This window comes from Lutjanus erythropterus, chromosome 9 (genome assembly GCF_056507025.1).
Source record: "Lutjanus erythropterus isolate fLutEry1 chromosome 9, fLutEry1.hap2, whole genome shotgun sequence".
NCBI lineage: Eukaryota > Metazoa > Chordata > Actinopteri > Lutjaniformes > Lutjanidae > Lutjanus > Lutjanus erythropterus.
Genome location: NC_139325.1, coordinates 25,015,795 through 25,030,622, shown reverse-complemented (window position 1 = coordinate 25,030,622; position 14,828 = coordinate 25,015,795). Strand labels below are relative to the sequence as shown.

General features: G+C 39.0%; 2 protein-coding genes across 3 annotated transcripts in view; one reads left to right on the top strand and one right to left on the bottom strand.

Annotated features, from left to right (window-relative positions):
• adam22 (ADAM metallopeptidase domain 22) overlaps positions 1-14,828 on the top strand; it is a 94,653-nt gene that overhangs the window by 58,626 nt on the left and 21,199 nt on the right. For both annotated transcript variants that reach the window (XM_084726831.1, XM_084726832.1), the window contains exons 7-14: positions 5,388-5,454; positions 5,624-5,700; positions 6,347-6,421; positions 8,173-8,244; positions 9,581-9,747; positions 9,840-9,924; positions 11,363-11,453; positions 11,581-11,632. In XM_084726831.1, the coding sequence (XP_084582957.1) occupies positions 5,388-5,454; positions 5,624-5,700; positions 6,347-6,421; positions 8,173-8,244; positions 9,581-9,747; positions 9,840-9,924; positions 11,363-11,453; positions 11,581-11,632 (686 nt within the window). The remainder of the gene's footprint in view (positions 1-5,387; positions 5,455-5,623; positions 5,701-6,346; positions 6,422-8,172; positions 8,245-9,580; positions 9,748-9,839; positions 9,925-11,362; positions 11,454-11,580; positions 11,633-14,828) is intronic.
• On the bottom strand, positions 357-2,979 carry cldn12 (claudin 12). The gene is made up of 2 exons (XM_084726833.1): positions 2,697-2,979; positions 357-2,606 (listed from the first exon to the last, which is right to left on the bottom strand). Exons 1-2 carry the CDS (start codon positions 2,913-2,915, stop codon positions 1,791-1,793), a joined length of 1,035 nt encoding a protein of 344 aa, XP_084582959.1. The 5' UTR covers positions 2,916-2,979; the 3' UTR covers positions 357-1,790.

Sequence of the window (14,828 nt, the reverse complement as noted above, 5' to 3'; positions counted from 1 at the left end):
GGTGCTCGGGCCCTAATTATAACATTTTGTAGTGATACATTTCCAGGAAACCAGCACCTCAAAGCCATTGACTTTTGCCTAACCATTTATCAATTAAACTATAAACATGGAGACAGAACCATCTGAAACCATCGTCAGAGCAGATCTAAGCTGATTCTTTCTCCGTTTGTAATTCAGTCTTGCTCACGTCTTAGTGTTTCACCTGGTGGATGAGGATGGATAAGTTACTCATGTAATTCAATCAGTAAAAATGAGACTGATTGTGAGTTTGTTGCAATTACTCATATTACATACATTAAAGCTGTTAATAACTTGTTTTTGTTTTTGTTAGCCAAGCACATTCACAGGCACACAGATGCATCATGACTTATGTTTTAATAGAAACAACAAAATATTACAGTGTAGAAAAACATCTGACAATATCATTCATCTTGGCATGACAGAAATGTTGATCAGTGCTCATTATGCAAAAGGCAAGATTTAAAGTTAAAATTGGCTTAATCACAGTTATTACAACAATTGACCAACCTTATCACATCACACTTCCAGCTAAGATGGCAGAAGTTTTAATCATCTGATCAATCAGCTGACACGGTGAGTGCAGATAAACAGCACTCTTATTTTTCTGCCATTTAGTGTTTTAAACATCAACAAATTTCTTAGTGCCATCTTTTTTCTGACACAAACACTTACAAAAGTACATGTGATGATAAATGATTAATATGTTAGAAAATACTCGAGGCTAACGCAGTCAGTGAACAAAGGCAATGTAAAATGGCACAGTATTCACATAATTAGTGCATTAAAAACATAAACAGCTGCTCCTCACAGGGCACTGTGTGACATTACAACAATATTTCATGCTACACAACACAACAGACACAAACAGGTGAGTCAGTTAGTAATTCACAACCACAGAATGGCTATGATGACACTTTTTGTTCAGTAGTGATAACAGAAGACCTCCATAATTTAAGCTTTGCACAAGCAGAAGTGACAAGTCATTTGAATGTGAATATGACCAACATAAACAAATGTAACAGAAAAATGTAATTTTACTGATGATCTGGCTTTATAACAGCCAGCATAAGGCCTTCTTTAATCTAAAGTCAAGATTTTGCTATTTATTTTAAGCCAGTAGTTTTCAAACTGGGGTCCAAAGAGCAACAGGGATCCCTGAGTGGACTGTTTTGTTTTACCTAAAATTTTTTACCTAAGTTTATTGCAAATACAGGGCAGTGTGTCGAAGCTCACTCTTCTTCTTGCCTGTGGATTTTCCTTTCCTATCCACCTGAAGGTGTGCACGAGCCTTTAATTCTATTTTTGGGGGTCCTTGACATGAAAATATTTGGGAACTCCTGTATCAAGCCACATGGCAAATGCTTGTAACAATCTGCTTGTAGCTAGTGAGTTGGTCCATTGGCCACTTGAGCAACTTAGGAGCTATAGTTTAGTGTTCCTACTCTGCTGATAAAATAGTGAAAAAACTAAATGGTGCAGTAATTTTGGCTGCAATAAACTTTATTTTCTTCCCTTTCTACAATACTAGGCTTTAAACAGTGTTGTTTTAGTGATCTTGGTTTTAAACAAAACCACCTCCTTCATAATCAGCAATTTACAGACCTGGACTGACTGACTGAATTCTTGAAACTATCACTCTACAGGCTGTAAACAGCTTTCATTTTATAAACTTCCATCTATACCACATATACAGTTTTATCAGTGGTGAACTTCATGGAGGTTCATAGACAGAAGCCTTCAATGTGCTGATGATATCAGCCTCTCCTCTCTTACGGTCCCTGTGTCAGCACAGGAATGTCGATCTCTATGGCAGACATCCGTGAGCGGGAGGAGTAGCGGTGGCCTGTGTAGCTGGATGCTGCATAGCCCTGTGAGGGAGCATAGCTTTGCGAGGGGGCGTAACTCTGTGAGGGAGCATAGCTGTAGGCCTGAGTCCCTCCAACCTCTGAACCGTACCCGTCTGGAGCAGAAATCTGAGACATGTACACCTGCGGAGGTGCAGGGGCGACCACGCTTTGCGCATAGCCTTGGGCAGGCACATAGGGCTGAGTGTCGATCACTGTGGGAGGATAGGTCCCCGGTGGGAAGGGCTGAGGACCATAAACTGGGGAGGGTGGATATCCATTGGCAGTGAGAGGCTGGGCGGACAGAGAGGTAGGCATGGAGGGCAGGGGCAACCAGAAGGGAGAAGGTAACTTTTTACACATACAGTACCACATGAACATGAGCAGGGAAGCAAGCATAAGTCCTCCAGAGCAGCCGATAGAGACATACACAGCAAAGCCATCAGAGAAAATGTTGTCATATCTGATGTTCATCTCTTTGGTCCGGAACAGGAACCACACTGATGGTGCGATGCCGATAGCCCCAGCGAGAAACAAGAACATCCCTGCCACCAGGTGACAGCCTGCACTGTTGACCAGGAATTTGATGGTCTTAATGTCTGGTTCAGGCTTGTCTGAGCAGCAGCAGGTTTTACACATTCCTGATATGGACAGCAGCAGGCCTAGAGAGCCGAGCAGCAGGGCTGTAGGCAGACAGAACTGCAGGAGCCGCAGATCCAGCTGGTCCACTTTAGAGTACCACTGAAAATGCGAGAAGAAATTATTTTTGTCAATTTAGGACATAAAAGAAAAAAGCAAAAGATGATGAAAGTAAATTTCTTACAGTGATACCTCTGAATCATAATAGTAGCATCCTGAATAGCCATCCTGCTTCACACATTTAGCCCACAGCCCATCATACACGCTGATATTCTTGGCATTTCGGTTGAAGGTGACGAGTCTCGTCACACGCCACTGTGGGATTAATGCTGCCACAGCAATCCCTCCCACAGACACAAAGGCAATGATGAAGGCAAAAGCGTTGGTGGCATGGATGTCCCGGCACGACATGGTGAGAGGAAGTGTGGCCACGAGGAGAGTTCCTGTTTGAATGGAGAGAGGAAACCAGACAGAGAGAAGTGTCTGGATCAGTGCACTGGAAATCAATTGGGCCATAAATTATGTGACTTCATTAAATTATTTTTGTTCATATAACTCCTAATCATCAGCAAAAAGGCATGGTTATACAAGTTTCTCCAAATGGCCCCATTACTATTGAAGTAAGCTAACTGTGCCACAGACTGACCTAGCTATGGGCAACCCCCCTGTATTTCTATTCACCACAGTGCAGTTGACCCAATATCTGCTGTCCCCGAGAAACAATGCTCTCATTTCATTAGCAAACAAAGTGGGAATGACTTGAGGGCTGAGCTTGCAGAGTGAGTGTCTATACTGCAGTGCATTGCATAGTCTGTACAGCTAAACAATAAGCAATTGAATTAGATGCTTTGGGTGTCTTTATATGACAGCATGCAGTAAGAGGGACTGACAGTGGCTGTATGAAAACTTTATCTTGAGAAACTCCTATGTACTTTCATATCATCACGGTTATATATTTGCATTTTGTTCTATTCAGCCAACAACCTATCGCACACCCTCAACTGAAACAAAACACAGCCACTCATCTTTAAACAAATTCAAAGAGACAAGGTTGTATCACTGTATCACTTCACTGGTCAGTTTTGGAGGTTACTGCTTGTGTTTAAAGCACTTCATAGGCTGGCTAGTAGCTCTTTTAATGAATTGCTGATCCCATATTAACTAAAGTGAAACCTCAGGCATGGTTCTTCAGCCTACTTATAATATATCCTAGTTCAAAATTTAAGGTGAGCAGGCTTTTGAAAGTAGCTAGAGCCCTCAAGTCTGGGGCTTCCTGTCAGAGGGTCTGAGGCCTGCACAGTCTGCTACAGCTTTTAAATCAAACATACCTGCTTGTTTTTTTCTAAAGACTTTTATTAATACTTACTCCACGTTTTATTTGTCTTGTTATAATAAGACTTACTGTATTATTTATGTCACTCTTAACTCACACTCACACTTATGTTATTGTTGTTATATTACTGATTTGATATAACAGCAATCCCAAAATTTACTTACACATGTAAAACACCTTGTTACTTGTGCCCTTTTTTTCAATGCAGTCATCATGGTAATAAGTGATTAAATACATCAGCAGTGGTCGATGATGACTGCATCATCCTCACAGATTAACACTGTCAGACAATACATAATAACATAGTAACACCCGATACTACACTAACATTTTTAGATTAACTTAGTAGCACAACAGAGTAATAACAGGTATTTAGGACGTTGTTATTATCGTCAGCAGCCTGCCAGATGACGTTAGCCAGTTAGGCTACCTGTGTGAGTAGGTTCAGAGGATAGTTAGCTTGCTAAAGTATATCGCGTTAGCCATTGTTGCCCGTTAGCTTAACTGGAAAACATCTATAACCTAACTGTAGTCTAGTTCAATTATCAACTTTTCGCTAAAATCTATTGCTATAATGTGTAAAAATGAACAGGACCTGTGTGGTACGAATGAGCGGACTAACTAACATTTAACAGCTAACTGACGACAGTTCGTTTCATTAGCCACCTAGCTAGCTGATGTTAGCATTACGGCAACCTGTTGCACCGAACTTTGCAATGAGAAGCTCATATACGACAACAACATTAAACATAAACTACAATACCTTTTTTTTACAGCAGTTCAATCACGATTAAATCGATAGGGGTGGCATTTCATTCTGGTTCTCCTTTACACACTCAGACATAAACCAATTCGGAGCCGTTTCACCGAAGTACAGTAGATAGACAGGAACGTAAACAGGATGTGGGACGTTGTCTCTGCCCTCAGTGTGGTCTCACAGGTGCTTTACGCATGCGTGGTTATCCATCAATAGCTCAGTGTTTTCCCCCAAATAATTCCTCATGCACAGACAGACAGAGCACAAGACAGAGACAGAGACAAGGTATGTTGATAGAAATATATATATATATATATATATGTATATATATATACATACATACATATATATATATATATATATATATATATATATATATATATATATATATATATATATATATATATATATATAAGTAGTTTGACAGATGTAAATACAGCATCCCCTCTAGATGTGTGTGTGAGTGCAATATTAACAAAATGGACTGTCTGACCAATTAACATGCAGGACCTCAGTACAGATTGCAGACACCCTGCCTGAGAACATTTTTAAATTCATATAATACTTATTTCAGTACATTGTACACATTTCCTCCTGGATAACTTTTCAGGCTCACATTTTTTCTGCTTTATTCCCTGAGATTAGACAGAATCAAACAAGCAGCATGGACATATAGTGTCATTTTTAGACACGCTACCTCAGATGAACTTGGATCACAGCTGCTCGACTCCCATCTGCATATCAGACACTTGGCTGTGATATGTGATTGAATTGCTCTTTTTGTGCCTTTTAGGGAGATGTTCGCATTCACATGATCTATAAATCTGCAGGGGAAGAGGGATTTAATGATCTCCTCAATGGTAAGATGATGACTGAAGACATGAAGATGAATTTAATGTATTATTAACATTTATAAAAAGTTGTGAATTTCTTTTTCATGTATTCATGTTAATAATAAAAGATGTCTGACTGTTTTGGATAGATTACTGTGCATGAATAATGATTGCGATGAATGTTTCTGTTTCCTAGGTGATCTTCCAGAGCCGCCTTTCCCCAGCCCTCCATTTCCTGGGTCAAAAGTTGTTCACAGGAGAAAAAAGAGACAGGTATGACTCCTCTGCATCTCTGTGGGCATAGTTTTTGTGAAATCATCATCATTAGCAGAGAGATGCTGATGGTCTCATGTTGACTTCACTTTATGATGTGCACCTGTTTGTTTGTGTGAGTGTGAGATAGACAGATAATTCTGCTCTGGATGCTGTTTGTCCAAAACTGATTACGCTGTTTCCTGTCGGTATGTTTTATGTTAATTTGAAAAGCTGAAGAGATAACGCTGGTTCCTCAATCTCCTCCCACACAACAGCTCTCCACCCTTCTCTCTTCTTCTTTTTCATGAAATATTTACCTTGAGAGTAGAGCTGCTTCCAGCCTTGTCTTTTCTCAGACACAGTCAGATGTCTGCAGCTGTCTGTCTCTCAGGCCTCAGAGCTGCTCTGTCTCATCTTTATTTGGAATTTGGAAAAGAGACAGACCTGGTTTAGCTTTGCAAAGTTCATCCGTATTGATTTGTCGTTTCTTTTCTCCGTGACACAGGAGACATGAGTTGATCCTTTTGTTTGCTTTGTGTGCTGCTCTGAAATGGTTCAGGTTGAGGGAAGCTGAGAAAAAGGGTGTCTGTCTGTCTGACTGTCTATCTGACTGTCTGTCTCTATGTTTTTATGATAAAACTGACAGACTATTGTTTCTTCTCAGGCTCCACACTTGTCACGAAGTGTAGAAAATGAGACCAAATACATCGAGTTGATGGTGATCAATGACCATTTAATGGTAAGCTTTTAACTAACTATGGTATGGATGTACAATTATGTTAGAATGTATACTGTAAAATAATAAAATTGTAACCCTCTTATGTATTAATTACTCTAAAAATGTGCTGGTGTTTATGGTACCTGTGCCTTCAAATACCAGCCTTCCACCTCAAATCACAGATCTATGGTTAAGCTGTGCATTTGGCCAAAAACATATTATTATATTACTTTTGTTGTAATAAATTGCCCAATATAGAGATTTATAGAAATGCATCACAGCCAAGGGTGTGACTTTGCGCTGAAAAGTGTTGGGGACATAAGGGCTCAGATGAAAAAACATATTTTTAAACTGTCTTCATAGTAGGATTTTAGACAATGTAGTCGGGGGATCGGTATGAAATCAAAGTCGATAATTATGTCAGAGTTGACAAAAAAATACTCAGCATGAAGTGCAAAACAACATTGACAGCACAAATAGCGATCATCCATTAACTCCGCAGCTGCAACACTGTGATAATACCCAATATCAATGCTATGACATGACAAAATAGAACAACTGCTCAAGATAAAGATAAAATCAACTTTAGCTTTAGATATTAACCTGCCTCTGATTTGATACCCTAACATTAGAGAAACAAAGTTCACAAGAATTCATGAGTCAAGTTCAACCAATAGGTTTCATTATTGTGCAAATAAAGAAATTCTCAAAACATTTATCATTTGTTAATGAACAAATTATGCTTTCATAAAGTGATGGAGGACAAAATTGTCCATTTCAAAAAATGGTGGGGAAGTGTCCCCAACTTTCAGAGTGTAAGCGGCACCTAGGATCACAGCTAAGCCACTGTATCCTTCATAACAGCACATTTCCTGTTAAGTAAAAGGTTTTTGTTTTTATGTTTACTTTTTGAAATTGTAGAACTGTACATCCTGGTTGTTGTTCCTGTCTAGTGTCCTTGTGAGCCCATATGGGCTGGACACCATTTGGCACAGGACACTCAGGCAGATCAATCAATTATATTACACATTATCTAGATTTAAAGGTCCAGTTTGTAAGATTTATGGGGATTTATTGGCAGAATATGGCAGAAATTGAATATATTTACAAAACTAGTGTATAATCACCTGAAAATAAGAATCACTGCATTTTTGTTACTTTAGAATGAGTCATTTACATCTACAGAGGACGCAGGTCCTCTTCCATAAAGACTGCCATGTTGCACCATCATGTTGGCACAGTAGCCCAGAGTGGCCAAACCAGACACAGCTCTTGATGTGGCTGAAATCTGCAGCTGTGATTAAAGAATTTCCTACGACACAGAGGAATAAGCTATATCCAGTTTTAGCTACATAAGCAATACTTGATAATGTAGTGAGAGCTTACTTTTCATGTGATTTGTTGACAGTAAAAAATATATGTAGAAGACTTAAAGTTTAAATTGCTGAGAGATTAGTACAGGATGCAGGATGGGCCAAGAGTCAGCACTATAAATGAGCACTGTAAGTGCTGCACTCTTTGGGGACTCCAAAATACGACGGTTATTATGCATAAAACAGACTGATCCAGATCCAAATGGGTCTGACTAAAATCCAGTGGGACTGAAATTGTTTTATGCACAACAAAGAATATTGGAGTGAGTCAAATGTGCAGACACTGGCTCCTTTTATACATTTAAATGGCTTAACATGAATTTATTCCAGATTATGAATTTTATTTGTTTCCTCTCCTTCCCTCTGTGTCTCTTTCTTTCTCTCTGTCTTTCTCTTCAGTACAAGAAGCATCGGCTTTCCGTTGGACACACGAATAACTATGCTAAGTCAGTGGTCAATATGGCTGACATGGTAAGAATTGTATTGATCCTCTTCTTGGAAAGCTTACCACAAGCACTCCCAGGTATTGGAGCAGAGCGCACGTTGCACTGAGTTCTCATTTAACCAACCTCACTCTCTACATTTAAAACCTCTCATGGACCATAATGTGCTGTGAGCAGCCATTAACCAGCCGGTCAGGAGTTTTCAGGTTTCGCAGGACTCAAACAGCCGCGGCATCCCAACAGCACAGAGGCAGATATTTCTATGTTTCACTGTTTGTAGCCACATCTGTGTGCTGTGCTACTGAAATCTGACCTGCTGCAGGGTCACGACTGTAAGATGATAGGCTGGTGAAGCTGGAGAAAGGTCATGCTTTTTGTCGTGCCCTTGAAGAGGATCGTATGAAGCGCACTCTATTTGGGAAGTTCACATTGATTTCCATGTACGAGTAGAGTTGCCTTTTTTTCCCAGTGTATGCCCTGCTGCCATGGCACTGAGGCCACTTTCACAGTGATGCAGGAAGCTTACAAAAGCACACACGCCCTAGTGTGATAAATACTTGGTGCTGGACAGAAGTACACATCAGAATGTTTCTCCACCTATTTGTCTTTGTGCCATTTTCTCCTCTGCTTCAGAAACTCCAAAGAAGTCCTCCTCCTTAAACCTAACAGGTTTTCACCTTAGGAGCTCTTGATGCTTAGTATTAAGATGGTTACCTTTTATATTTACAGGAATCTACTCCTAATTTTAAGGGGAAATTCTTAGAAATGCCCCCGTTTCCTCCAAGACTCTCATAGGATTTCATCACTTGCTTCACTCTGTAACTCAGATGGACAAAGAGGCACAAACTAGGATTAGGACAGCTTCTAATGTGGTCAAACCGTGGTGGAGCAGATAGCGTGGGGTTATAGGGGCCGGATTGCTCTGTCAGCTCTGTCTTGAGTCTATTGGCATTCAGCTTAAACAAAGAGGCTTTGCTCTCGTCCTCCTCTGTTTGTCTGGCCCGGTAACCCCAACAGATTTCCATCTTATGAAAGCAAACATTATTATTTACCATCCAGTTTGCTCCCTGTACGTCCTTCAGACTGTTACCCTTGTTGACTCCTTGTTGTCTGCCCGCCTGTAATGTGCTGCTGTCTGCTGGCAGGATCGTATTGATCACACTGACTGACTGACTGACTGCTGCTGCCATAACGAACAGCTGGAAGTGTTGACGAATATGAAGGATGCCAGTCAGTTTTAATATCGATCAGGCCGTGTCTTGTGTCTTGTCTTTTTTTTTTTTTTTGCCTCTTTCAGTTACACACAGACTTTGTGACTTTCAGAGGAGAACTTCACTGATATTAAATTTACTTCAATTCTCCAGATCTTCAAGGAACAGCTTAACACTCGGATTGTGCTGGTTGCCATGGAAACGTGGTCAGCTGACAACAAGTTCAACATTGACGATGACCCCATGGTGACGCTGAGGGAGTTCATGAAGTATAGAAAAGACTTCATCAAGGAGAAGTGTGACTCTGTGCACCTCTTCTCGTGAGTCTGAACTTTAAAAAACGATTCTCTCGTGTACTTGAAGCTCCACCGTCTTTTTTTTTTATTAAACGCATAACTCTCTTTTCCTTCAGAGGGAATCGTTTTCATAGCAGCTGGGGAGGAGCTTCCTACATGGGAGGAGTTTGTTCCCTGTCAAAAGGAGGTGGAGTCAACGAGGTGAGTCATGAATCATAAATTAATGACTACAGATTTCCCAAAACGCCAAAAGTCACTGAAAATTCACTGACCTGTAGATGGAGGACAAAGGAAACATGGTGGACGTCGTGAATCCTAATCTTGTGATGATGATGATGATGATGATGATGATGATGATGATGATGATGATACTTTATTGTTAGATTGAGTCTGAAATTTTCTTGCATTACAGCAGCTCTGTTTGCAACACCACTGAAAAGACAAAAAGCAAAAGACAAGAAACAAAAAAATATACATTAGAAGTTTCTCCAGTTGTCGGCTCACAGTCTCAGAGCAGATTTTCATTTGATGGGGCAGTTTTGACTTCAAAGTAGTGGACGAACACTTGTACCGTGTAGTATTACAGTACTGTAGAACACCCATAATCACAGAAGTAAACACAAGAACAAGAACACAAGACAACACAAGAAATTATTTACACTCCAAGGCAGCGAAGAAAAGAAATCAGGGCAGGTGAAGATATATTCTGCTGCTAAATTGCAGCTCTCAATGTTCTCCCAGCAGTATTGGTAATTTCTTTATCTTGGTTAGTTGGTCAAGTTCAGGACATTTGTGATTGAATTTGGGGAAATATTTAATTCAGATTCCCTGATTTTTTTGTACATTGAAAGTGCAGGTCTGTTTCTACTTTGTCTTCTTTGCACAGCTGGCAGGAGCGCTCCTCTTTGGGGAGCCATGAATTTTTCTTCGGCCTTTAATGGCCAGTCTGTGCTCACTGAGTCTGTACTTTGTCATCGTGGTTCTTTGTTTTTGATCAGTCACTGCGGTCAGATAATGCTGTCTTTTTACAACCAGATAGCCCTGCATTTTGCTCTCTGTGTTCCAGTTGGGAATGTAGTTTTGTTTCTGTTGTTATAACTGTTATAACTGGGTTGACTCTGGTTGAGTTGTTGTCGACTGGTCCTGAGGCCGAACAGGGTCAGAACTTGAACTAAGCATCAGGACCAGCTGAGTGAGAGCAGTCTTTGATTTGCTCAGCTCTGGGCATTGCAGGGCTTTGTAGAGATATGAGTGGGAGTCAAAATTGTCTCTGTAAAAGCACTGGACTCTCAATATGTCCACAACCTGGCTTCATCCAATATTCAGATTTGCAGAGCTCTTGAAATGTGTGCAAATTAGCATATATTTAATTAGATAGAGCCTCATTTAAAATATAATCTCAGAAAACTTGTGAAAAAAATTGTCTTAATTCAAATAATGAACCGGGGAAGTTTCAGGGTTATATCTATTAGTTCTTTGTTGTTTTTTGTTTCATCCTGTTCACATGTTGTGTTTTGCCTTTTGACTTTGTAAGGTCCTCTCTAACATAATTTCTTTTCCCCAAACTTATCTGATATTCTGTTTATTTTCTGTCTCCTTCTGTTTCTCTTCTCAATCTGTCTGTGTGTCTGTTCATCAGTACGGAAAAACAGACGAGATGGCCATAACTCTCGCTCAGTCTCTTGGACAGAACATCGGCATCTTCTCTGACAAGAAGAGGATCCTCAATGGTACAAAGTTAAACCTTAATGATTTATTTATTTATTACTTTTTTTTTAAGAACAGACATTCCTGTGTAAGTCTCCTTTTATGTGATGGAAATAAAATGTCAATGTGTGTGCATGTGTTTTTTCCCAGGCGAGTGCAAGTGTGATGATCGGTGGTCAGGCTGTATCATGGATGATGTTGGGTAAGTTACTTTTACAGTTTATTTCTGCATTAAGTCAGAACCATAAAGCCAAAACAGAGACAGACAACAGTTTCCCCAAAAAGCTTTGTGAAGAAAATCAGACTGGGAACGAAAACACTGAATAAATTTGTGTTTCATTAGTGTCATCTGACAATTCTCAACAAGATCTGAGTTGAATACAGCGCTGTACTTTAACTACAACGCTAACAACAGACTTTACAGAAACAGTGATCATACAGTTATTTTCTCAAGAATTTATTTGCTATTTTAAATGGGTCGGTATTGACATCAATGAGTTAAATCAAATCAGACATAAAGGTAGGTAAAAGTTTGCAGTCAGAGTGATGGTTCACAAATTTTGTTCATAATTTGAAGTAGAATATATTTACTTATGTATCTTTAAGCAGCTGAAAGTTAACTACCTTTTTTAATCTTTATAAATTAAATAACTTAAATGTTTGCTTGCAGCAGGCATATTTTATCTACATTATTTGTAAGGGACCATATTAAATATAATAAATAATATTACACATTAGATGTGCCAGAGTTAGCTTGAAGCTAAAGCTAATTTCCTGGCAGGTCACAATTAAAATGTTTGCACAATGCCAGAGCAGCACTAACCTACAAACTATAGACAAACAGGACTCATGATAGCAAATTACAAACACACAGGGTACCTATAGGGTTTTAGAATGATTCAACAGAACATTGTGAATTTAATATTATCAAAATAAGGCATTTGAAGTCATACATTTTTGGGTAGCAGCACTTTCTTGACTTCAAATTAGTTTGTTCGCAGTGCTCTTTGGATAGGGACAGGTGTACACAAAAATCACAAAAAAAACACAAAGGCACTCTGTTTTAAAACAATTAAAATGTCTTTATTGTCACCACATGGTCATGTTAGACCTTAAAATGTGTTCCAGCATACAGCCTTCATCAGGGAGTCAGTTTTTGACTGTTTTTGAGGTGACTATGAGGCAATAAAGTTAATCTTAGCTTGTCGCCTCAGAATAGGCAAGAATTATTTTTACTAATTATTTTAACTAATATTTTATTAATTTCAAGTATTTGTTAAATTCTTTTATAGGGGTTAAAATTCATACATTCATTATATCCCTCATATTTTTTCCAGTATGACTGTGAAGTTGGCATTGAATTTCAATGTCAGCGTTATTAAAGGTCTTAAAAACTCCTAAATTTAACTTAAAGAACCCTGGGTGTACCCTGCACACAGTAGTACATCACACACATAGGTATGGTACCATATGGTACCTTTTAAAAACAGAGTTGGACAAAGTGCTTTGACAGGCAAAGCAGGGCAGGTATTCAGAAAGCTTTATAACAACAGTAAGGCCAAATGAAGATTAAGTTAAAATAAGAACACAGAAAGACGCTAAAAAGCAGGATGCAGAATGTCAAAATAAAATACAGTAAAAATCAATGTATATGATAATATAAATAAATAGAAGTAAAACAATAAAAGCAATAAAATAGAAAAATAAAAACAATAAAGCAAGAAAAAATAAGTAAATAAATAAATAAAAATGAAGCAAGAGAAGCAATAAAAAGATGACACACTTAAAACTGTATGTCAGACCAGTATTATTATTTTGGTTAATATAATAAATAAATAAATAAAAGAAACAATAAAAAAAAATCAAAGTAAATAAAATAAAAATGTTAATCTAATTATTGTAAATTTGCTGACATCAGTATCTCCAATCCTTTAGAGTGTTGTTGTAGTGTGATAAGTCACCACTAGGTGTCAGCCTGTGTTTATACTCCATATGGCTTGTTTATATAACTTCACTGGGCTTCTTCCAGCAGTATTGTGTTACATAATCTGTTGCTTGCTAAGATTAGAAAATAGGTGTTAAATCAGTATGTGTGTGTTTTGTGTTTCATGCAGAAATCATGACAGTGTTTGTCTGTTTGTGTACATCTGTAGTGTGTATATTAATGTACAAGCTCGGCACTGAGCCACTGTGAGCATATGGATGAGACTGTGTGTTGTGTCTGTGATGTGCGTATGTGTATACCCCTATTCTTAAATACTTCTTGCGTTCCCCCTCTATCCCGAATGGGACAGCAGGTGAGCAGAAGCTTGGCTAGAACGTTGCCTGTGCTGTTTTGAACCAACTGGCTGCCTCGGAGGGGTTGTCCGTCATCACAACCTTTCCCATCTCATCCAACAGCACTACAGCTGCTGTGGCCCCCGGCTTCACTTTTTATTCAAATGATATGAACAGATACAGTCTGATGTCCCTTTATTATACACTGGCTGTATTTTTCATAATCATTTTGAACAATTTCACATGTGTATTCCTCAGTTTTTGGCCGATGTCACCGACTGATCAACAAAGAAATTTTTATTGATTTTATTCGTCTAATTATTAACAGGCTCCTTCTCCCTCCTGCCCTTTGAAAGTCAGGACTTTTCATCAGTTCTTTTTGTCCATGTCTAACCGATTGATACAGTCTGCAATGTCATTCTCATCTTAGGCCAATATTTGTCTACCTCATTCCCCTGTAACATCAGTACACTCCCTCTCTAACACTCTGCTCTATTGGGTCTCCACAATAAACCTGCTTTAATGTCATGTGGTCACATGACAGAGGACAGGTGACTCTGACTGGACCTGGCCCCGATCTCTATTCTCCAAACTAAAGTCAATGGTATTTCAGACGCTTGTATTCAATGAGTCAGTCATGTCCATTGACGGACATTTCTTTTTATTCCTCAGCGCCTGCATGTCTGATCAACCTAACTGACTACAACTACTAACTGTTTTCACATTTTCACAGGGATTTGCTACTGTGTGCGTTTGTACGTGGGTGTGTGTGTGTTCATTTGTTTGTTCATTTATGTGTTTATTCGTATGCAGTGTGTGTGCCAGCTTATTATGAACATAATTAAACCTAGTGTTGACATGGCAGATGGAACTGTCATGTTTGAACGTGCATTATAATCGTGTTAGGATTTAGAATTGTCTTACATTTATTTGGCAGTACTTTATTTTGGTACTGATATTCCCTTTCTGTGTTTTCGTAAATTTTTGCCACAAACAAACCAGGACAAAACCTGAATTAAAACACTTTGCAGGTCCAGTGTGGAAGATTTTACAGGGATTCATTGGCAGACTGTGGCAGGAACGCTCTCTAGTGTCCGTGTGAGCTGGATACCATTTGGCAC